Genomic DNA, 25,150 nt, shown 5'->3' with positions numbered 1-25,150 from the left:
AACCGTAGAATAGAATGCATGTGTATGTCATGTCTGTTCAGACTTTTGACCTTTTATCTATCACCTGTTAGGCATGTGCATTATATTCCAAAGTGTATTTAAGGCTGCTGCTGGCTTTTTGGGTGCCCTATCTTGGAATTGCTTAGAAGGCATGTGCAAGCATGAGCGGATTACGAAACCATGGCCCCCCTGGGCCTGGACGTGTAAAAGGCCCCTCCTTCGCGCGCCAAACAATTATTATGCGCTCACGAAACATGACTTAAATTAAATTAAATTTTCAACAGCACAATACCTAAAATCACCTGTAACTCAACAGGATTTACAGCCCACATACACATTTTCTAACACAGGGCAGGTACACTCAATTAAAGCCAACAGCAAATTAACAAAACACACCACTTCACACCACAAATAGGACATTTAAGAGAACTTGACTTATTGTCACCAATGGAAAGGTTTTGCTGGTGAGATGGCAATTATAATGATTTGTGAATGACAAATGCGGATACTGGTTTTCAGGTTCGTCAGCACAGGTCTGTCAGCACAGGGACAGCACAGGTCTGTCTGCACAGGGACAGCAGCACAGGGACAGCAGCACACGTCTGTCAGCACAGGGACAGCAGCACACGTCTGTCAGCACAGGGACAGCAGCACACGTCTGTCAGCACAGGGACAGCAGCACAGGTCTGTCAGCACAGGGACAGCAGCACACGTCTGTCAGCACAGGGACAGCAGCACAGGTCTGTCAGCACAGGGACAGCAGCACAGGTCTGTCAGCACAGGGACAGCAGCACACGTCTGTCAGCACAGGGACAGCAGCACAGGGACAGCAGCACAGGGACAGCACAGGTCTGTCAGCACAGGGACAGCACAGGGACAGCAGCACACGTCTGTCAGCACAGGGACAGCAGCACAGGGACAGCAGCACAGGGACAGCACAGGTCTGTCAGCACAGGGACAGCAGCACACGTCTGTCAGCACAGGGACAACACTGGTCTGTCAGCACAGGGACAACACTGGTCTGTCAGCACAGGGACAACACTGGTCTGTCAGCACAGGGACAGCAGCACAGGGACAGCAGCACACGTCTGTCAGCACAGGGACAACACTGGTTTGTCAGCACAGGGACAGCAACATGTGCTGACTTCAAACCAATGGATGAAAGGGAAAAGAAACCTAAGCAACCTAATTCTAATATTGATATCATTGGACAAAAATCAAGACAACGTTTTTTTTTCTTTTGACACCGAAATTTTATGAGCATATTTTAATGAACATTGCAATGAGTGAGGACATTTTCTGGACACCTTTCTCCACTTTAAGGAGGACTCTGATGTCTTAAAACTAAAGAAACTCAAAGTAGATATGAAAGCTGTCTGCTTTGGCATAATGACTACTGATTGCACCCATCTACCTCATACTCTTTTATGAACTCTTTATATTCTTTACAATACTTCCTTTTTAGTGAGGCCTGACAGCCATCAGGCTCCTGTTCAACCCATGTTCTAGAGTCCAGCAGATACTGCATCCTACAGGAAAAACAGAAAAAAACATTGCATATTTAATTTAATTTAAGTTCTATCACTGCACAGTACATTCATTTTATTCTGTATCTCAGTATTGTTTCATGTAAAAAAGAATCTTTGCACTGTGTATTTGTGGTAATGTTTACATTCCTGAATTACTTTTATATATGTTTTAAGTTTGGTTAATAGTGTTAAAAGGTCATTTACAGTCAGTCTGTAAAAAGTATAAGGGTTGTGATTATGGGGAATAATAGTAAGCCTTCTATTGGGTGGAGTCAGGTTAGAGGGAGTAATTTCATTGGGCTAGGAATTCAGCCATACCTGGAGTAGGTGGGAGTGTCTGTTTTGTTTTTAAAACTGAGCGCGCGACTGTCTCAGCCTCAGAGCAAATTCGAATTTACTTCTCTTATTGTTGGCTTAAATTGTGACAAATAAATTCTAACGAGTATTCTACATCAGCTGAAAACCACATGCATCATTTCTGAGTATTTTGATAATATTCTAACTGGATGCAACATATTCTATTGAAATATCAATCAAAAAGATATCTACATATAAATGATTCATCCACAATAGCCCGGCTTCCAGGAATGTCAGTGTCCTTACTGTCCAAGTGTGTCTTTGGTAGTCCCATCATGACCCATGATGAGGTAAGTCTTCCCTACATCCAGGCTCCCTCTACACTGCATCCTCTTGGCAAACACACGGGTGTCTCCCTTGGTCACGGACATGTCACCAGCTACACACCAAAGACGGATAGGACATATTCATCAGGTCAACAGTCCAAGGTCTATCTCATTGAAACTTTTTAAATGAAGACAACAGCATTCACTCTGAATGCCACTGTAAGAAATTAGTTTGGTGAGTACGTACTTGCTCTGAAAATGTCTGTCACTGTTCCGCTGTAGAGCTCAAAATTGCTTATCGGTGTGACTGAAGTAATCTTGACTTTATAACCTAAAAAACAAGACAAATAAGACATACACCAGATCAACACTGAAGGTCTCATAGTGTCCGGCACTCTCAATGGGTCATTGGTCAAGCTCAGGAGACCGATGACCACTGCAGTTTTGCACTGGTTAGAGGAAGCATAGGGTTCATACACCCGGTCATTCTAGACATCCATTTTAAACATGTTACAATGTATTTGTATTTATCAAGCAGGCTGTTTATCTGTCTTTCTGGAATGCATGGATATACGTGAAGTACACAAACCGTATTCCACTACCGGACTGTAACAAGCATGACTGACACGGTGGGACTTCCTGATTTCTTTTTTAGAAGAAAATTTCTTTTCTTCGAAACATGGTCCTGAAAGAGTAATGTCACAAACACACAAACACAACATAAACATATGAAATGACTGTTTTTCTTAGTGAGCATATACTGTGTTTCTGAACACTTGGTTTAGGTATTGGGTATTTGAGATGTCCCTTTATCAGAAGTGACTTACAAAATCATCTACATAATCTTAATCAATCAATCAAAATGGAAGTTGTTGATCATGATCTGTCTATGACATTCACACTGTCAATAAGTACTGATTTCAGGGCCTACTTTCAGCACATTCACACTGTCAATAAGTACTGATTTCAGGGCCTACTTTCAGCACATTCACACTGTCAATAAGTACTGATTTCAGGGCCTACTTTCAGCACATTCACACTGTCAATAAGTACTGATTTCAGGGCGTACTTTCAGCACATTCACACTGTCAATAAGTACTGATTTCAGGGCCTACTTTCAGCACATTCACACTGTCAATAAGTACTGATGTCAGGGCCTACTTTCAGCACATTCACACTGTCAATAAGTACTGATTTCAGGGCCTACTTTCAGCACATTCACACTGTCAATAAGTAGTGATTTCAGGGCCTACTTTCAGCACATTCACACTGTCAATAAGTACTGATTTCAGGGCCTACTTTCAGTACATTCACACTGTCAATAAGTACTGATTTTAGGGCGTACTTTCAGCACATTCACAAACATCCTCTGAGCAGAGCTTGGATATCATCTTGCTCCTCTTGGGTGCTGAGTAGAATATGTCACATTTTCTGTCTGTGGAAGACACAGAACACTGTCAAAGTTAAAAACACATACCATGACAAGAATCTCTGCAGGTTTTCATGATCTATATAAAGAAAGAATGACCATGCAATGGCAGAAATAATACAAAAAATAGAAATAAAAATACACTTCGCAATATATCAGGATATCATAATAGAATAGATTAAGATACTCATACAGCATGACTCACTGTTAAATATAAAATCAGCCTAGTGGTGAACTTGTAAGGAGTAATGTATACAGACATTAAATTAATATCCTTAGGTTGACAGATGTCAATTAAAATGTGCTCCTTTCAAATGCAGCTCTTAAAGTGTGAGGGAAGTACTTGAATGAGAAATGTGTAAGCCATCTCTGTTAAAGAGGGAAATTATATATGAGGAAAGCAAATCCATTACTCCCTCATATATGTGCACTCATACTGCTAATAACTGACATCATATATGTGCACTCGTACTGATAATAACTAACATCATATATGTGCACTCATACTGATAATAACTAACATCATATATGTGCACTCGTACTGCTAATAACTAACATCATATATGTGCACTCGTACTGATAATAGCTAACATCATATATGTGCACTCATACTGATAATAACTAACATCATATATGTGCACTCATACTGATAATAACTAACATCATATATGTGCACTCATACTGCTAATAACTAACATCATATATGTGCACTCAAACTGATAATAACTAACATCATATATGTGCACTCAAACTGATAATATCTAACATCATATATGTGCACTCAAACTGATAATAACTAACATCATATATGTGCACTCAAACTGCTAATATCTAACATCATATATGTGCACTCAAACTGATAATAACTAACAGACAAAGCATAATAGTGTAGCATATTAATGCCTATCACACATAACAGTAATAGAATACTGTACTGTGATAAATAAACAGAACAGATGAAAGATAAAGGGCCTACCAGGCGCATAGTAGTCATAGAATGTTGCAGAGGCAGGCTGGATCAGCCCTATCGGGACTGTCTGTCTGGCTCCAAACGAGACACAGAGGCTTCCATTGAGAATCTGTGCCATTACACACAAACCACAACGCGTATCAGACTAAACCTCACAGTGAATCCGCAGCAAAGCACATCACGAGTGCTCTCTCTCTAGATCAGGTTTTTACAAATAATTGAGTTGAGAGGAGAGGAGACAAGGACTGTCATCATGAGGATGAAGTTGGTCTGATAGGTTCATTTAGTAAGTGTCCCTTCAGCCACACAATGCCACAAGACAATTATTGCAATGCAATTCTGTGTTTGTGCTTGTCATAAGATCAGCGTTCTTAGTCAAACTGCCATCAGAGATGCCCCAGTTGGAAGGGCAATGGAATGAGCAGAATGAATGCAGTTAGAGTGAACCGGATGTTTCAGGCTTTATTAAGCCACCTTACCTCATTAAAGTACAAGAGCACTCTGTTGGCTGAGACCTCATAGTGAGAGATGTATTGGTCCAATCCTTCTTTTAGCTGTAAGGAAAACACAACATCCCAAAGAGCGGCCTTGAGCTACGACGTGCACATGAATGCTGTGTAGTCAGCCAAAAAAAGACAAGAATAAGCACTGTGTGTGTGTGTGTGTGTGTGTGTGTGTGTGTGTGTGTGTGTGTGTGTGTGTCACCTTGTCTAGATCTGCAACCTCCACATCAAAGCCACTTAGCAGTGTTATATCAGCAATCGCCATTCCTGTGAGGTTCCGGTCCAAATTGTGACTGAGAACAACAGGGTCAAACAAAAGAGTTTAATTCAAAGCAAGTTCGTTTGATTTGATACATCATTATGTTCCTTGTTTCACATACAGTGAAAGATACTCATGTCTGTGATACAATTTCACTTTCACATTACCATATTGTTTATTGACATGGCAGGGTTGCATGGCCCGATCCTAATAATGGTATAATATTTCCAATGATTACTGACCTGACACAAACATTGTACTTAACATTCTCTTGTGAGTCCGCACTCTGTTTGGTGTCTCTCTTCCGTCTACTGCGAGCATCAAACCATTCAATTTCGGTTTGGGGGATATCTTCCACGTCACGTTTGTCACGAGGTTGATCCTCATCGTCTTCATAGTCATAGTTGTAATCCTGAAGTATCTTCTCTGCAGGCATTAGAAGAATGTAGTGAAAAGAAATGCCAAACCTGAAGTGTGAGCCTCCTTTTCCCTGGTCAGCTGTGTGTATTGCGGAATACTAACAGTGCTGTGTTAGTCTGCCTCACCAGTGTAATCCATTTTGCCTGTTACAGTCACTTTGATAGAGACGTCGTCACAGCTCGTCTTCGGCTCCAAGATATAAAACAGCTTCTCAACCTTGGTTTGAATGCAAAACTGAGTGTCTTTAAATGTGTCTGTCTTCTTTTACATGTATCAAGCAATAAAGAGGAGGTTTTGGAGGAAATGCTATGTAGTTTAGTGGGGGGGGACACAGTACACGTTATCAACCTTGAGTGAGAAATACACATGAATACTGACCTTCATTTTGGCTTTGCCCACTCCTTTAACTGTAGCGATGATACTATGTCCTACCAGTCTCTGGGGAAATGTCATAAAATAAGGGTGAGAAACTGCTTGAGCGGTGGAGTTGAGAGACAGCAGGATTCCAAACAGCAGGGTTATTTTCACATGGTGTATGTTACCACGGACTCTATAATTGATTTTTAACGCACTTTTCATTCCAAAGAATCTCAGAGTGCCTACATATTAGAAATTAAGTATAATAATACAATACAATTTAAAACAAATTTAAATATTAGCATAAGCATAACAGAAAAGATTTAACACAAGGCCAGAAATGCCTTCTTGAATAAAAAAGTACACGGTGTTGGATGGGACGCTGGGTTACCTTTAGGTCTGTCTCTACAGCAAGACCACTGTCATCCATGGCGAGGGACTCAGTCTGACTCTTTCCCGGCACATGGAAGTCCACTGTCATTTTACTGAAGGGAGACTCAGGCCTATTCATGGCATACACTGAAAGAGCCTCTAAGGCCACGATGGTGTCCTGAACCAAATAAGAAATATAAAATGCTTAGCCTTTTACTTTTGCCCCATTACTATTCAAGTAAAGCCATATCTGATACTTCACCATTTTCTGCAAAACAATGTAAGAGAGTTCCATGTATAAAAAAGTGAATTAATTGCACTGGAGACTAAGATCAGAAGAAAACAGTTCAATAGATTTTTAGAATTATAGAATATTTTTTCCTCTAGTTTTTAGAAGGTGATGAAATAGACTGCACCATAGATACAGTAAATGTTGGTGCAACTATTCAATTCAAGTCAATTCAATTCAATTTTATTTGTATAGCGCCATAACAATACAATTGCCTCTAGGTGCTTTACAGAGCCCAGAGCCTAACCAGTGCACGCTAATTCACATAATGCACATGTCTCTCTGCTTGAAAAGAGGGAGTGTAGTTTGTTTTTGTAGGCTACAAAGTCTATCAACTTAATAATAATAATAATAATAATAATAATAATAATAATAATAATAATAATAATAATAATAATAATAATAATAATAATAATTCATTTTATTTTTAAAGCACTTTTCATTCAAAGGAATCTCAGAGTGCCTACATATTAGAAAATAACTATAATAATACAATAATACAACTTCAGCTAAAGACATGAAGGTTGGCGACCAGCTTGGCTCAGTTTTACAGAATTAATATTTGGCAAACCTGGGTGGAAGCCCAGCCTCCTTTGTAGTTCTCCCGTGTTGCCAGATAGCAGGCTGCATCGTCTGCCCATTTGGAGTCCTTCTGGGCCACTGCAGCCAGTAGTGCATAGGCAGTGGTCTCCACCGTCAGGGCCTCAGCTGTCATATAATTGCCCCCTTTGCCATCCAGCGAGAAATCTGCACGCCACACTTTGCATTCTCCCTCTGATGGAATGAAAAGCTGAATGTAACACACATATAACGCATTTCAAACGAATACCAGAAATGTTTGGTTGAATAATCTCTTTCTTTAAAAAAAAAAAAAAAACAATGAAACATAAGGAACACATTTAGCTGAGGTTTATAACGCAGCATGCCTTGTGTGGCGTTTTTCTTGAGATTCTCCCAGGCAACCTCTGACTGGGTGAGGTCAGAAAGACAGGTAGATAAACAATAGGTTGTGATGGCCATGGCAAAAGGTGTCTTCAGGTCAGACACACGGTTCAGGAGGTAAGTCGTAGATTTAGAGATACTGTCCTCCTACGGAATTTTAGGACAACAAACAATTCAAAATCAGGAGAACAGCCATTTAACTACAAATACCTGTTCATGTACAGTGCCTTTTAATATATATAGAATACGAGCTGATCACAAGCTAAGCAAAACAATTCCTATCCTCTTACTGCCTCTTTTTTCTCTGCATCGTTCAGGAAAGGGAGGGAATGATTGATGGCGAGGGTGATGAACGCAGTGAGTGACACCTCCGCCTCGACACCTCCGATTCCTCCCTGCGGAGTGGGAGGTCAAAACACAACATTTACAACAACTGCATTTACAACAAGAATGGGAGCATTCAGAGAATGCAAACCTCCGCCTTGTGACCTTGACCTTTGACCTTTGACCTTGACATCTGAAAATATAATCAATTATTGCCATTATAGTAGTACCCGATCTCCCCACAAAGTTTGATGGAAATCGGTCCATGCGTTTCTGCGTAATCCTGCTGACAAACAAACAAACAAACAAACAAACAGACAAACATACAGGGGCGAAAACATAACCTCCTTGGCGGAGGTAATAACCACATTGGTAACAATCTTTTCTGTATCTAATGTAACTGTAACTGAATATAACTTCATTAAGCGTATTTATCAAGAACTGCTGCCCACCTGCATTTCCCGATGAATAACAGGCTTAGGGTCAAAGAAATGTCCGTCGCTATGCTGTAGGTTTAGCAGATACTGTACAGATTGCCGGATGTCCTCCTCTTGAACAACTTTTTCTGCTCTTCCCTGAACGCCAGTGACTGCTGCCTGACGCTCGGCCACTAGGGACAACACTTTCACCACCAGGGCAGTAAGCCTACAGTATAAGAGTAAATAAACCGTCTATTTCACAATGTCATATTCACTTTTAGTTTAATGAGAAATAATATATATTGAGGCCCTTCGAAGGAGAGACTGAAAAAAACCCAATCACATCATGCACAACACAATACAAGTAGATCCTTACATCATTTTGGGAAAATAACAACAAAAAAATCAACACAGCAGTGAAATGAAGGGGGAACTCATTCTGTGTAGGGTTGGGGGGTTGGGGAAGGGAAGAGAAGGCGCACCAGGTGCTGCTGTCATAGTCAAGCCACGCCCCGTATGATCCATCCCTTTTTTTGAAAGTCAGAACTCTTTCATAACCTGAGAAAATGAGACAAATTGCCATGACAATGCACATCCATGTCAATAATTAACGTTTGCCCAATTCTTTATTCTTTATATTGTTTAATATTGGTACCACAACATTCAATAATCAATTTCTACCCTTCTCAATAAAATCGACGGCCTCGTCCCTCTTCCCTGCAGGCAGTTGAACCCAGTGGTTGCCATGGTCCAGGTAGCGCAGAGAGAGGGCAGTTGGGGACATGAGCATCATGGTCTGCTCAGCACAGCCCATTGGGGCACTAATCAGGTGCTTCACTTTAGAGGGGGAGAGCATGGGCACCGCTGCGGCCTTGCCAAACACCTCTCCTGTAGCAAAGAGAATTCAGGGGCCATTTTAGAAAACAACATAACAGAAATAACAACATCAACATTTTACTCTGAGCATTAATACAATCTAGAACCTTCTATCTTGACAGCGATTGTGGAGTCGGAGTCAGGCACTGTGCTGTTTGGAAACTCTCCTGGTATGTTGTAAATCTTATCGGACTTTCCTAGAAAGGGAGAGGGGGAATCACGGTCAAGACAGTCTTCGTTTGTTTTAGCTGTATATTTGAACCCAGGAATGCCTTCCAGTCTCCAAGCCTCAAGTCTAATTTACAGCTACACCACATCACACCTCAAAATGCACTATTAGAATGCTCCCGAACATCAATGACCATTAACTGGTGAGGTCAAAACTTCACAGGAATAGCCTATAAAGAATAATTTCTGTTGTCACCTGGCTGTCATTTTGTCATAGTTAATCGCTCTGATTTAATATACTGTACATAGTTACACAATGTAAACTGTTCATCCATAGATGGGAAATGTCAACTCACCATCTAAATTTACGTAAAATGGAGGTAAATGTATTTTTTTCAGAAATCCTTCTGTCTGGAGAGAAAAGAGGAAAGTGAAGTTGACAGTGACAGTGAGCTCACCAATGAAAGCAAAGCTCTACTGCAAACTACCTTGACTGAGAGCATCTTCTGAATGGCATCCACACCCATTTCACGCTCTCGATCATAAAGCTGAATTATGATTGGAATTGACCCCAATGCCATTGGGACGGCAGGGAATGAGACTGTGAGGGAGGAGTGCGCTCCCACGTGGATCTCCTGATACGAGTTGGACGTTTTGGCAGCAGGAGAACACAATCCATCCACTTGCTTCATGTGAACAGCCAACTGAAAGAGATAATCAGGCCTTGTAATGAAAGACTGATTCAATCAAAACAGACATAAAAACATACAGGCATATGGTACAATGTACCTCTCTGGCCTCCTCTCCATAGTTGTAAACAACAACAGGGATGGACAACTGTTCAAAGCGTTTCACTGAGTAAGGTAGTCTCAAAGAAAGAAACACCTTGGTGCAAACCTCGATGTCCAAAGGTTCTGCTACACAGATACCTTTAAATGGAAAGAACAAAATGCAAAATGTTTACACAATGAGCTATTCTAATACCATTTTAATTTGAGGTGTACATAGTTAAAGAGTGAGCCATTGAGAGAGTTAAGCGTTAAGAGTTAAGGTGTGTTGGTTACCATGGGTTTGGGAAATACTGACAGCCTGAATTTCCCATGTTGTGATAGAATCTGGCATCAGCAAAGTATGTCTGAGAAGGAGAAAAAGTAAAATCAAGCATCACCAAAGCATGTCTGAGAAGCAGAGAAGGTCAAATCAAGCACCACCAAAGTATGTCTGTGTCTGGTGTTTAACTTACTCTTTCTTTCCATCCACAGCAATGTCAACAAAACTAAAGCTTGGTGGAAAGTATTGGCGAATCATTTGCTCTTCACTATCAAAGAAATCCTCAATATCTTGAGCACCAGAAGCTGAGAAAAATAGAAATAAATAATTACCTGTTTGACAAAATGAACAGATTTACAGTAAAACATTTCGCATGGATTTTAGTCTGGTTGTATATATTAACATAATGTATATTTAATATGTAATTTGCTATCATAAGTCAAATGTATGTACAGCAACTCTAACATAAGTTAAGTAAATGACCCTTAAAGGCATTGAATCCATGACCTTAGATTGATGGTAAACTGTGCTGTGTTCGAGTTAGTCAAACTGCCCACTACTGTCTTCCAGCTAGTCAAACTGCCCATACTTCTGGAGGGCACTGTGGCGCAACCAGTAGCCCCAACCACATTCTGGCTTAATGCCCATGGAGGACACAGGTTCGATTCCTGCCTGATGTCATTTCTCCTGTCCACTCCCAACCTCTTCTCCCTCTCTTTTCCTGTCCCACTCTTCACTTCAACTATCAATTAAAGCTCAAAATAAATCTTAAAAAAATTAATAAAATAAAAATAAAAACTGCCCATACTTCTGCCAAATCCTTTCCTCATGTCTTCCAATTTCTTCTGCTCCCTCAGCAGTTTCCCCTCACGGCAGCAGTCAAGGAAGGCATCGACACAGTCCTGTTTGTGCCTCAGTTGGACCCTCTCTGCCCGCTCCTCGCATGTTATTAGCATTGGGATTAGCACCAAGCCACTGTGGCAGCATTTCTTCAACCTCTGGTCTTTGTAACGCTGTTCTAAAATCAACATAAGGTCAGTTGGATCAGTAATGAATAAAATGGAAAAAAAACAATCATTTCCAAATGTACTTTAAAATGCTCTTGTGGTTCAAAGAACATCCTGGAATGACAGCTATGACCATATTCTCCTAATACAATATTTTCATATGGATAGTCGAAGAGAAATTCAAAATCTATGGATTTTAAAGTGTAGTTCAAGTGCAACTTTTCTTTAACAATGCATTGGTGACTATTTGTCCAGAATTAAAAAAGAACTGTGATTCAGATAGTATGAGGTCAATGTGTTTTTTTTTAAATTTGCCTGCATTCGTACAATCAGAACCTCATGTTTGTCTAAGTACCTCTCTCTGACATTTTCGTCTGCAGATCCGGGGAACGTTTCTGACGTCTGAATCCTGATTCACAGCTGAACCCTAAGGAATATCGCAGACAATAACTCTTCTCCTCATCCGCACCTCTGCGATGGGATATTATTGGATGGGATATTATGCCTTACATACTGTAAATGCTAAACGTGTGGTCAGTAATCCTACCTATCCTCATCTGAGATGTCAAGCTGGTGTCACTGGAGATGAAGGAGAGGCCAGCCTGATTCAAGACTGCAGTTGAATCTGAACCTCCACCATATGAGCATCCCAAGTCATAGGACTGCATAGAGGAGAACACCTTCCCAAAGACAAGGTCCATTTGAGGTTAATTGAAACTTACTGCATTACTTTACAGCACAGAGCAATGACAGATACCATCCCTAAGGAGAACTACCTGTTTGGAAGTGAGTTTATTGGGTGAAGTCAGGCCATAGATGGCTTTGTCAACAGCTAGCAGGGATACAGTAGCCTTTTGGTTCCCAAGATCAATGTTCACTTTGGTCGATTGTCCTGGTCCTGTCTTTTCTTTTTTGCCCTGAGACAAGGAAAACTGCCAAATGCCAAAAGAAATAGTAATATTAAGAAATCAGACTGTACTGCTGCATCTAAGTACTACCATAGTTTAGCAGGAAATTAATAAATGTACAAGACTAACACCAAGATTATGCCACAAACATAATCAAACATAAAACAGGAGAGAACTATGCAAACCTTAGCCTAATACAACCCCTGTGCCTGTAGACCATGGAGGGGAATGTCTTCCAGATATACTGTATAAGCCCCTGAATTAAACACCTTTTAATTATTAAACAGTGCTGCATAACTGATGCTAATTGCATCTGGATTCAGTGTCCAAAGCATAGCTTTGGCTAGTGCAGGTCCATTTCAAACTTGCCAGACATTGTATCAATGTATAGTTCTAACATCGAATATTAATGGCCAAAAGGATGACCAGTGGCTGGCCATTATCCTTGTACATTGCCCTTGTTTGTTAAAAATCAAAAATAGGCATGTGAAACCAAAACAAACCAGTAGATTCATGCATAAGGAAAACAGAACCAATTAAGAATTAAATCCCTGATTTGGAACAAGTGAACAAGTGAACACGTATGAAATAGACCTTAGCCAAGGGTGCTGTTGGTTGTATTTATCAGTGATAATACACTCAATTGCCAGTTTATTAGGAACACAGAGCTAAAACGAATCAACTGTGTGCTCATCTTAGAGGCAGTTTGCAGTGCTGTTGATTGAATTGCATTGCGTTGTGCTGACATGTTTTTCTATTACTTTGACCGCCCCATTTGTGAGACTAAGCCAAATGGAATATTTAATTGATTTTTTACACACCGTTCCTTTGCAGGCATCCTCGACATCTACCCATATTGAGTTTGATATTATTTCACCATTGCTGAGGTAGAAGTAGGCAACAAGGCGGAACGATGGGACCATGTCAGGGCTGAAAGATATCTGTGTTTGTGTAAACTCTGATGCCTTCTCTGAGCCAACCTTTCTGAGTTCTCCTTTGCTGTGAATCTGAAACATCAGAGAGACAAACATCATTGAAATGCGAGGCCTTCTATGACCAAGTTATCATTATATGTGTTATACTGGCATAGTCCCTTGCACGCCACCCTATAAAATACTTTTGGTCCAAAAAGTATGTGATTCGTACCCACGTTATCACTCACCATGTAATAGAAGAAACCATCTGCTGGTATTGTATTAACAGCCTTGAACTGAATCTTAACTGTATCTGTCATCTTCACAACCTTGCTGATTGTACTGAGATACAGGAAGCTGTTACTGGGAGAGGAGGCCTTAGTCACAGTCTTCTCATGAGCCGTGCCCTCTACAGTAACCTGACAAAACATAAAGAGACATGTTATGTGCATTTAAACTAGGATCCTCAAGGGGCTGTTACATGTATGATAGAACACATCTGACCAGGGGGTCAAGCAAAGTTATTATTAAAAGTTAGAATGAGAAATGAGGATTTTTAAGAAAACAACCAGTGTTATAAGGTTTAACCCCCAAGGGAAAAATGCTGTCCACAATTCAAGATGCTGTCCACAGTTCTGGCGAAAGGTTGTTAAAATGTCAACTAAACAGCCAATCAAATTACACCCCTCCCTTCTGTGCTCTTGAAGCAACGTGTTGATTGGCTGGAATTGTTTATGGACTAGTACGAACCACCACGCTGGTTTCCCGTTTATAATGCAAGGACTGGAACACCATCGTTTTTTTGTTTTGAGCGCACACACTGAGGACTGTGAGAAGCAGTTTTCTGAATTTGACAAAATGTGTACTACATTCCATCAAGACAAGATGCACTGTCCACATTCACTTACTTTGACACTAATTGATTTGGCTTCTGTTGGGTTCTGTTCTGTTGGGAGGTTGAATGAGCAATATGCCACTCCGTCATTATTACTTTTTTTATCACATTTTTTCTCTTGAGATTCTGTCACTTCAATCTGCATTTGGACCCCAGGTGCTGGAGAACCATTTGGAAGCCTGACAACAACCTTTCCAAAAAAAATAAAAACAGATATAAAAATTTTATGATGAATTTATGGTTCAATTACTGCATGATAAGAAGTGCAAACACCCATTTAAAGACTTCTAGACAATAAACACCCTGTTATAGACTTATAAACAATAAACACCCAGTTAAACACTTCTATACAATAATTGATGGGCCACTAAAACACGTGCTTCTATTCTGCCGAATACATTGAACTAAAATCTCATATTTCAAATTTGGTGAATCTATATTTTCCGATGCATTAAGCCATATACAGTAGATATAACTTAAAATATACCACAGACTGTGCTTTCATGCTTTATATCAAAAAGTTCAAAATACAAATTATGCTTCCCATAATGTGGATAACTTCTCCTTACAGCGGGCTCAAAGGGTAATCCAGGGAGGAAGTGAGGCTGGACACGTGACAGGTCCACCAGGTATGGGTGAAGAACGATGGGAAGAAGGGCCTCAGCCTCCTGAAGCTCCCCACCTAAAACAGCACCAGGGAGATAATAATAATAATAAATAATAATAATAATAATAATAATAATAATAATAATTCATTTTATTTTTAACGCACTTTTCATTCACAGGAATCTCAGAGTGCCTAAGATCTCTTAGAAACCACTACACCAGGACACCACAATGGCAAAACCAATCTATTCTAAAAATGTCTCAATAAATAGTTTGATGAATATAAAAATGTGGGTCAATAAAAAAACGTTCTCTATCTTTACTTACTTTTTATATCGGTGACTGACACGGCGACGTAGAGCTTTGCTCCTTCCTCAGCCAGCTGCTGTGCTGAAGTGTTCAGTGTCTTGATGAACTCTTCAACGTTTGGGATTACCACCTGTGCTTTACCGTCCTTAATCTGAAATGATAATAATAATAATAATAATAATAATAACTTTTATTTATAATGCGCTTTTCAGTGACCCAAAGTTGCAGTTTACAATGACAAAAAAAGGGGGGGGGGGTATTTACAGACAAGGGGTACAGCACAAGCAGGACGCATTTACGAGAACAGCCAGAGGATTGGTTGATTTGACATAAAGCCATGATTTCACTGAACCAAATGTTTAAGATGACCGGTGTCTTACAGCTCCTGTCTTCTCCATGCCTCTGATGAAGGTTATTTCTTTCTTCTTGTCTTCCCATACTTCATTCCCCCCTTCTTCCCTTCTGAATATCAATCCAAATCGGGAATGGAAACCCCCATCCACACTCTCACCATAAGAATACCTTGGATAAGAAAAACACACACACAAGTCGTGATTCCATGCAGATTTTCACTTCCAGAAACTTGAAAATGCTTTCTGACACTTTACAGTTTCAGGTTATATGAATTATCACGATGACTTAAAACTCATCATACTTAGCCTCAATGGAAAAAGTGAAGCTCTCAGAGTTTGCTAGGAAGAAGTTTCTCTCTGGTGTAATGGATGCAACAAAGCTGGGAAGAACTAAACACAGACACAGAAAAAGCCAGATAACATAGAATCAACAAGAGGAGGCGATGCAGTCTGTTCAGTCTTACTTAAGAGCTCTAGATGCAACTCATTTTTCATCCTGAAAATTATACATACATACATATAGGGGTGGGGGGAAAAATCGATTATTCTCTCTAAAACGATTCTCTCTCGATTCAGAATTCTCTCGCATCAACTTTATTTGTATTTTTTTTACACATTTTATTTTGAAGTGCAAGCTGCATCGATTATTAGATTGTTCATAGAAAGTCAAAATTGTGGCAAGGAATAGCTTTTTCTCTAATAAAAATAGACAAGGTAATTCATCTGCTGATTTTCTTAATTTTTTTTTTTTTTTAAATTACAAAATCGATTTAAAATCGATAATCGATTTGAAATCGAATCGTTGACCTCTGAATCGATGTCGAATCGAATTGCGAGGTGCCAAGAGATTCCTACCCCTACATACAAACCTCTACAGCACTGCAAAATCTCATAATCATTGCTCTATGTGTCCGACAATGAACTGTGGCACAATTACTCGGATGCCATGACTTTGTACACAGTAACGTCACGTGAGAGAAGACAGCAGTTCCATCTTACCAAACTTCTGAACCTTAAACTCTCGAGTGGTAGGATTTTTCTCATCCCCTTTAAAGTGGGCTGTGATCCTCCAGACTCCAGGCCTAGAGTAAATGACATTCGATTGTGTAAATAAGTAAGTGCTGACTGATGCCCATCTTCTTATGATGCTGAAGTGCTGTTTAGTGTAAGATCTGTACAATGTGAGGCCATTGTAAATGTTATTATGTTGGTAATTTAGTATTAAAGAGCCCATCTTACTCTGAAATATCAGGAATGTTAAAGTTTTTTGAGAAGATTCCATTTTTTGTGTGGATTGTCTCGGACTTGATTCGGTTCCCTCCAGCATTCTGTGTAAGCAATTTATATTTATAAGTAAACATCAACACTGTTAATAAATATTAGATATTAGTTTAAGGTAAGTTTTTATGAATTGGTTCATCACTGAGTAATTGTCTCAATCCAAAATATTTTTTAAAAGAATGGAAATAACAATGACTTACTGTTACAGAGACATGAATATTTTCATCGACAGGCTTCATTGCGTGGTCCAGGGTGAATATTTTGTAAGACACTGTATAACAAAAGAAATTCACCAGGACATGACTATGGTCTACATTTAAATTACTAAAAATAATATTGCACACTTGTCTAATGAATACTTCAAACTCTAAGATGACTGTAAAATTAAGTTAGATAATTTAGATACTGTTGTAGCATTTTACCTTTCTGATCGGGGTTATAGATGGGCTGGTTAGTTTGGATAAAGATGTAGCCTTTATGTTTGGACACAAGAACCCTGGTCTGTTTCCTTTCACCTCTGATTTCACACACCAGCATTAGGTAAGGGGGATCTCCATCAACTCCCTTCAGCAGCGAGGCTTCGTTCGACACCTGACAGGAGAAATGGGTCAAAAACCTTGACCTCTTAATGTATGGCTCAAAAAAGACAGTTGTATATTTGGTAAGAAAAAGATATCCAGATTACAGGAGTCTTTTAGGATAATTGTATCCATAAAAAACAAATAAACACTTCATAAATAACAAACGTTTTTATGTAATAAAAAATTAACTTTCATAGCAATACAAATAGACAAACAGTTCACACGAACATATGATTGGACTGAAGAGAAGAGAGTGTTGATATAATTTGGTTGTACCTCAAGCATAGCTATCTTCGTTTTCCCTTCTTCACCATCATTAAAAACAACCTGGACCTTTTCAGACATCAGCTTTCCGCCGGCCTCCACCTCTAGGTAGAGGGTGACCGGGCTGTTGAACAGCATTGGACCCAGCTGCACCGACACCCGCTCTTTCACTCCAACATGGAACACATTGGGAGCCGTCACAAGGTACCTCACCACAGACAACAGGAAAGTGTAAGAATATTAAGAGTAGTCAGTTTTTAGTCTGCATAGAACATATTAAAAGAGCATTAGCATTAGCAGCAGGCAACATTAGCAGCAGGCAACATCGAATGGAGACAATGGGCAGAGTATGGGTTTGTGAAGAAAAATGTTGATGTGTGTGTGTGTGTGTGTGTGTATGTGTGTGTGTGTGTGTGTGTGTTTGTGTGTGTGTGAGTTTCAAAGTATATTCCCCCCACTTACCTGTCAGCACAGGCGACTAACTGTGCGCTCCACAGAAGGCTGAAGAGTAAGAAGGTAGCAGAGCCCATCATGCATGCATGAGATGTGTGCTCTGTCTGCAGCACCTAGCCTTCAGTGACTGTTTAAGAACACTCTTTACTTTGTTACAGAGATTTCTCAACTCCGACCAGCAGTCCATGGTCTTTGACCCTATTTACCTTCCCAAATCACGTGATTTACAGAAACCCTGATGGTTTTGTTGAAGGGAGGGGAGTTTGTCAAACATGTTTGGCAAAATTAGTGCTTTTATATCAGTAACCCAAGAACATTCATCAATGATTATTTTTGTGCAATTAAAATGTGTATCTTTTTAAATAAATGTTTCTGCAACTAAGAATAGCAAAAACATGCAAACTGGCCTTACAAGTACATATATCACTAAAGTTTTAGTGTACATAAAAATAAGAATTTGTGTGGAAAATATAAAGTGCACCTGATAAATATTAGTGACATTCACATATTTCTGACAATTTCCTGCTTAGAATTGTAGGAATCTGTTTTCAATTATAAGAATATTTTACAAAGTCGATCAAGTACTATGTTGGACCAAATAGTTGCAGTGGTGCACTCTGAAACTTGGCCTTCAGCCACACTGATACGCCAACATATATTTGGCAGACAATCATTTTTTCCCCAAACAACACATTTTGCCAATCTGGATAGCTGTGAAATATGACTGTTATTTTTTATATTAATGCATAAGTAAAAACATGAATGTAACATCAGGAATTTGTTCTTCAATCTCGGAGGAGAAAAAAATGCTGGGTTTCTGCCGGGTTAATATTAACTTTAGGGCGTATAGCAGTTCTTATAAGACTAGCATAGACTAGCATTAGCAACAACTATTAGACCAGAGGTGTCAAACTCAAATACACAGAGGGCCGAAATAAAAAAAAATGGGTCAAAGTCGAGAGCCAGACAGTTGGGAAAGCGCCCGCGCTTGTGGGCCTAAACTGACGTATGCTACCAACGTGGGGACCAGTGCATTGTGCGACTTGCAGTATTTGTGGTGCGTTCGACATACCAGCGGCCGCGGCAGACAAGCTCTGATAGATAGATTAATAGGAGATAGATCAGGCATGAAAACGGGTAAGGGGTGAAAAAGGTGAGGAGGATATTACCCCTCTGGGGGGGTCCGGGGGCGTGCCCCCCCTGTAAGTAAAATTTAAATATGCCATATTTTAAAGCGTCAATCTGATGCAGTTTGAGATGCTTTTTTTCCAACCTGGGGAGAGCTGGAGAAACTTAGCTTCAGCCATGAGTCAAAAAATATTTTGGCCTCCTTACTTAGTATTATGCAAGCCATTTCATGCCAGCCTGTCACTGGGTCTATCATTTACAGTATATGAGGCACAATGTGGTAAGGGCACCACAAATGGCTTAATGCATAGCCCCCACGAGAGATGCCGTAACTTAACTTGTCTACTCTTCCATCATGATTGACAGCCAATACAATGTTATGTAATTCAGATTTCAATACATTTTATTGGCGAGGCCCTTCGCGTTAATATTTCCATGCACTCGCATCATCCAGTTATTCAACATAATAAATCAGCGGCGAAAAAAACAATACAATCATATATTCTTTAGAAGTAGCCTACTAAATTATGCAAAATGTAAGGATCTCTTTTCATTTATGGAATTCTTGTCAAGAAAATATGATTCTATTGTTTTTTTCGCCGCTGATTTATTATGTTGAATAACTGGATGTATATATTTAAATATATGTTAAGCTCCTATTAAAGTATCCATCTATCTACTTCCAGTGGCACTTGCTCTTGACTGCTTTGCCTCATACATAGCTTGGCGACTTGGCCTTTTTGAGCAGAGCATCACTGAAGCCTTCCATGTGACAAGAGTCCCCTTTGCAGCCATGCTCACCTTTCTTGTCACCAAAGTGCTTATCATGTCAGTGCTCAGGGTTGCACTGTATTGGGTCTTGTTTATGGTAACGAGACTGAAAATGGTCATCTGACGTCATGATTGGTTTTATACCTGCAAGGCTTGTAGGTTGACTGGCTGAAATAGTAGGAATTATTTGCTACGTTAACAGTCTGTAGTCAAACACCTTTGCAATGGTCACTTTGCCCCAACAGAGCGATTCAAAGTTAGAACAGGGAGTCTCCGTGGCGTTTGAGTTAATGTAGCTAAATTATCTTACTCCATCAGTTATTCACACCGTAGCCGTCTCGTAACCAGGCTAATCACATCATTGCTAACTTTTTCATACTTGTATCTGAAGGTTATGCCCCTTGAAATGAATCTTCCCGTTAAGTTACCGAACACATGTTTTAACGTTTTATATGCTAACATTACGGTCACACACAAAAAATGCGTCCAGCAGGGATTCCAAAATTGTCCGGGATTTTGCCTCGTCGGATATTATTGTTTCTCTGGGTCTTTCACAAATGAGTTATTACGTCTTTACACGTTTTGGAAAGGGTATCACTTACGTTCCAACTTCTTGCGCGAGCTCTGTCATTGGTCAAACTTTCCCAGTGTTGACAGATATAATTCATTATCCTCCAAATACGATCATTTTGAGCCTTTGATATGATACGCAATTTAGAATCTGGCAACACTGAGCACCTTGCCGCCGCCAGCACTAGTTCAGTACAAATGTACATGTCATCTGAATATGAAAAATATGTCCAACCCCCCCCCCCCCACAAAAACAAAACTCATCGAATCTACACGATTCACGTAGGTCACCTACTTTGTTTTCAAAACGGCGAATTTCGCTGAAAGGTGAGTGATTCTCATGCCTGATAGATGGATAATTGATTTATCCTGAGAGAAAATAAGGCCAGCCAAATGAAAATTCACCGTTGCTCATTCAAATCAATGGAACTTTTTGCAACATTCTGAGGAGCTGGTGGGCCTTGAGTTTGACACATGTGTATTAGACCCTTCTTCTCTGTCTACACCACCAGCAGTTGCTCATTCCATATCAACAATGTCAAACAGCTACACTGAAGTGTGGCTTGGACATTCAAAGTGGACAGTTTTTAGCATTTATCTACAGTATCTTCGTCCAAAACACAGAGGTCTACAATTCTTGGTTGCCATTGGTCTAACTGTCTAACATCAGATAAAATCTGATTACATGTATTTTCCACCTCACACAACACTTGACCTGCCAGTGTTCCTTTCACGAACACATACCTTCTGACACACAGACACCATTACTAATAGGGGTGCAACGGATAAAAAAACTCACGGTTCGGATCGTTCCTCGGATCAGAGTCACGGATCGGATCATTTTTCGGATCAGCAAAAAAAAAATAGACAAGACAAATAAACATGTTTTGTCTTTTTGTTTATTAACACTTGTGATTGCTTTAGCCCGGTCTGATTGTGGAGGAAGGGGCTGCTTAAATGCCGCGGTGATGAGCGGTTGTTGAGCCGCTTTCGGTTTCACTCCTGTCAGTGAAACACCGGGGTGATGTCGCTGTAAATGCGTGGCCGTGCTCGATGTGTTTCCACTGCATGTTGTATGGCTTTCTTGTGCCACAGTGCTACTGCCTACACACCGTCACGGTTTTATCCACCAACCTCTTTCCTTCTGCATTCAATTTGACAGGGAAGCCAAAATGCTCCCAAACAGGAGATTTAAATGTGGGGCGTTCAAGTTTTTCTGTTCCTCCGCTCGCCATTACCACGCTGTGTTGCAGGTTTTTCTTTATGTTAGCAATCGCTATGTCAGCTACGTGTTACGTCTGTGTGGTAACCTAGGCGACAGGTTTGTGTGGCAGCGCGAGTATATGGAAACAGACGTAGCACTAGAGGCAGCAGTTATCGTTACAGTAGTCACCGAAGTCTAGCCTACTTTTATTTTCCATGCCCACTGTTCTACATGTTGTACGCTGAGGACAATAAATCACAACGAGCCATAGGACTGTTTGCTTATTGAAAAGGGAACTGTTGCAGACTTTTACCCAGAGCGTGTTAAGTAGCTCTGTCCCTGGAACTAGCAGGAATGGTTACGGCTGTGTGTGGACTGAACATGCGCACAATTTTTTTTTTTTCATAAATCAATCCGCGGATCATGCGTGTGCCGAACCGAAATAGATGATCCGAACGGATCACGGATCAATGATGATCCGTTGCACCCCTAATTACTAAGAGTTATTACATTACAGCAGTGTTGTCCAGCAGTGCATCCCCTCCCCCCTACATTACTGACAATCTCATTATATGGACTTTTCATTCTGAATGCAGGCTAGTCATATTTGTTATTCATTTTTATCCACGAGTACATCATGTATTATTTTCACTTGGTGTTTATTCTTATCCTTGCTTTGTGTAACGTTACATAATTATTCATATCTGTACGTTTGTTATTTATATAATATATAGGGAAGGGAATCATTTTATGAGTGCATGAGTATGTGTGTGTGCATACAAAAACCTGTTATTGGGCATCCCTCTGTTCATAACGGGCAGTCTGTGGCGATTGGTGCCTCAAAGAACAGCCCTTGACATCACTCAAGTCATAAGAGTACACTTTGGGATTAAAGACAATCCCCCTCCATTACACTTGGCTCAAAGCCTATCCCCAAAAGACAATATTTCAGCTACAACATAAAAAATAAAAAAACACACCCCCACATATAGCTATATGCATTTTGCTTTCTCAAGTTTCGGCACACAATGGTGCATAAGGCTTCTTGTGACCTGCTCACATGGCTGAAGTTAAACTGAGACAGGCCTAATATCAGCATCCAACAACATAAATTAAGAAGTTTATATGGACTAGGATCCGGCCCCTGAAGGTATTTGTGTTAATATTTCTCTCTCGCTCTCTCGCTCTCTCTCTAATTATCTATCCATGCAGTCATTTCATTTATAAACTCCAAAAACTTCCTCCTGTTATGGCCCAGCCCTATATAGACCCTACAGCTCATGAATAAGCATGTCTTGAAAATGTATCAATTGATTACATGACATGATGACCTGTTCATTATTTTCATAGTCTACAATCTTGTCTATTCATCAATACACGATAAATTACATTGTTAATTAATTATACACCGAAGTCTTGCCAGCCAGAAATAAAGTGCACAAGTGACAGTCATTTTATATGCTGCGTATTATCGAGTTCTGGTTTGTTGAGAATTGGGGTTTTGGAAAATCGACAAAATAACACCTGTGGTATCTAAATAACAACCGCATAGCCTGGGGCCCTTGTAGATCACTACTCACCAATCCAGAAAGCAGAGGATGGTGTTCGAGGAAGGTGTTAGCACCATTGAATGAGGGGTGCCACCATGGCTTTCCACACCTCTACCTTTGAAGAACCTTCCCTGCTTCCAGGCTGGATTAACCTCCATTTACCTGCAAAAGTGTGACAATCAGTAAATCAAAAAATGAGTACATACAAGTGATACTACACTGTAAACCCAGACAGTTCTACTAACTCATTAACATTATGTATTCAGTACTTAAAACCTGGTATTTAGTTGACCCAACTTAAAATGTATTAGTTTTCTGAGCAAGTGCAGACGAACACCATTGCAAAGCTCTTGCGACGAGCGACGGACACAACAGACTTAAGGTAGAGGAGTCGTTTAGTAATCCAGAGGTTGGAAGGTTGCTAGTTCGATTCCCCACTCCTTCTTACCAAGTGTATAAGTGTGAACCCCTAAAGTGCTCATGATGTATGAATGCAACATTTCTTGTCAATCGCTTTGGATAAAAGCGTCTGCTAAATCACAGACGTAAATGTAAATGCAGTGGAAGGCGGTCGACCAATGACAGTTCTCTCTACAGTAAGAGCTTGCGCAAGAACTTGGAACGTAAGGAAGATACCCTTTCAAAAACTTGTAAGGGCGTAATAACTAGTTTGAGAAAGACCCAGAGAAACACATATATCTGACGAGGCTAAATCCTTTACGAATTTGGAATAATATGAGATCAGAGAACTCAAAAATTATGAAAATGATAACACAAAAAAATCTGAATAGCCGATGTATAATTTTTGAGTTAAGTTTACTTAAAAAATATATATATATGTACTCAAATTTTCTCATGTAATCGGTTACATCAAAAGTTTTGAGTTCTCTGAACTTATTCAGGTTTACAGTGTGCATGTCTTGCATAGTAAAATGAGAAAAATTGCATCAAAGCATTCTTTTAATTTATCACAGCAAAAAGATATTTACATCTTCAAATTGATAGAATTGACTTCATAGTGTTCACAAGATGGATGGCTTGGCATGTACTGTTTGAATGGGCAGGGTCCCCTAAAGGCAACCAGACGCTGATCCACTGGTCTTGGGTTATAGATGTTTGGCAGAAGCTCTACCCACTTGTCCAAACCTCTCTGACCGTCTTTTTGGCCTGGTTTTGTATCACAGTTGTTGAGGCGAATAACCTGTGGCATTACATGAAATGCCTGGAGTGATATAGAGGCATGAAAACTTGCCCTACCAGACTTTACATCCCATGAACTGGTGGCAGAATTGTTTCTGGATCTGTACCAGAGGAAATAAAAAGACCCACCTATGCTCGGATATCTTTCGGGTCCACCTCATTCCAACTTGGTCATGTTTATCACTATTGATGGAACCGAATATTGCTATTCTCCTGTTGTAACAGACATGAACTAAATCTAACTAAGTGCTTACATCATTTTGAATCATCTGACTCTGTAACCCATACCCATGGATACTCGGTCTTTGTCTCACTGAGGGCTGATACAGTAGCATCTGAAAGCCTTTAGATAGCCTCCATCTTGCTTTCAACAATCCCCCTTTGTCCTCCGCCCCCCACCTCAGAGGACCAACTCCCCCACAGGTGTCTTCCCATCCTGCCATTACCTATAGGGGTCTTAATACCACACCCCTGTATTTTACCTTACTGAATGGTTTAAAATTACGCCCTGTCCCATATTATCGCAGCAGCGGATCACTGCATCCAGTTCCAATCATCCCCGTCAATTCCAAAATATTTCGTAAATAAAGTTCAGATAAAAGTTCAACTTCAACTTACCCAAAATG

General features: G+C 40.1%; 1 protein-coding gene across 1 annotated transcript; it reads right to left on the bottom strand.

The window, feature by feature from the left end:
- Positions 1-1,393: 1,393 nt before the first annotated feature.
- LOC308375674 (complement C4-like) lies at positions 1,394-18,181 on the bottom strand (the record flags this gene model as incomplete). Its single annotated transcript, XM_080851856.1, has 41 exons — positions 1,394-1,529; positions 2,133-2,265; positions 2,400-2,483; positions 2,742-2,837; positions 3,498-3,587; positions 4,558-4,660; positions 5,031-5,105; positions 5,257-5,347; positions 5,556-5,739; positions 5,859-5,949; positions 6,112-6,171; positions 6,482-6,640; positions 7,323-7,525; positions 7,678-7,840; positions 7,984-8,088; positions 8,470-8,662; positions 8,919-8,994; positions 9,118-9,324; positions 9,420-9,509; positions 9,837-9,891; positions 9,969-10,184; positions 10,270-10,409; positions 10,545-10,615; positions 10,724-10,835; positions 11,339-11,548; positions 11,893-11,964; positions 12,085-12,217; positions 12,314-12,469; positions 13,267-13,452; positions 13,608-13,778; positions 14,268-14,444; positions 14,824-14,936; positions 15,188-15,320; positions 15,550-15,691; positions 15,825-15,912; positions 16,522-16,604; positions 16,762-16,850; positions 17,004-17,074; positions 17,226-17,394; positions 17,661-17,856; positions 18,111-18,181. 41 exons carry the CDS (start codon positions 18,179-18,181, stop codon positions 1,394-1,396), a joined length of 5,193 nt encoding a protein of 1,730 aa, XP_080707982.1.
- Between the last annotated feature and the right edge of the window lie 6,969 nt (positions 18,182-25,150).

Source organism: Sprattus sprattus (genome assembly GCF_963457725.1).
Source record: "Sprattus sprattus genome assembly, chromosome: 14".
Lineage (NCBI taxonomy): Eukaryota > Metazoa > Chordata > Actinopteri > Clupeiformes > Clupeidae > Sprattus > Sprattus sprattus.
Note: the sequence above shows the minus strand (reverse complement) of the source record. Positions and strands in the feature narration are given on the sequence as shown.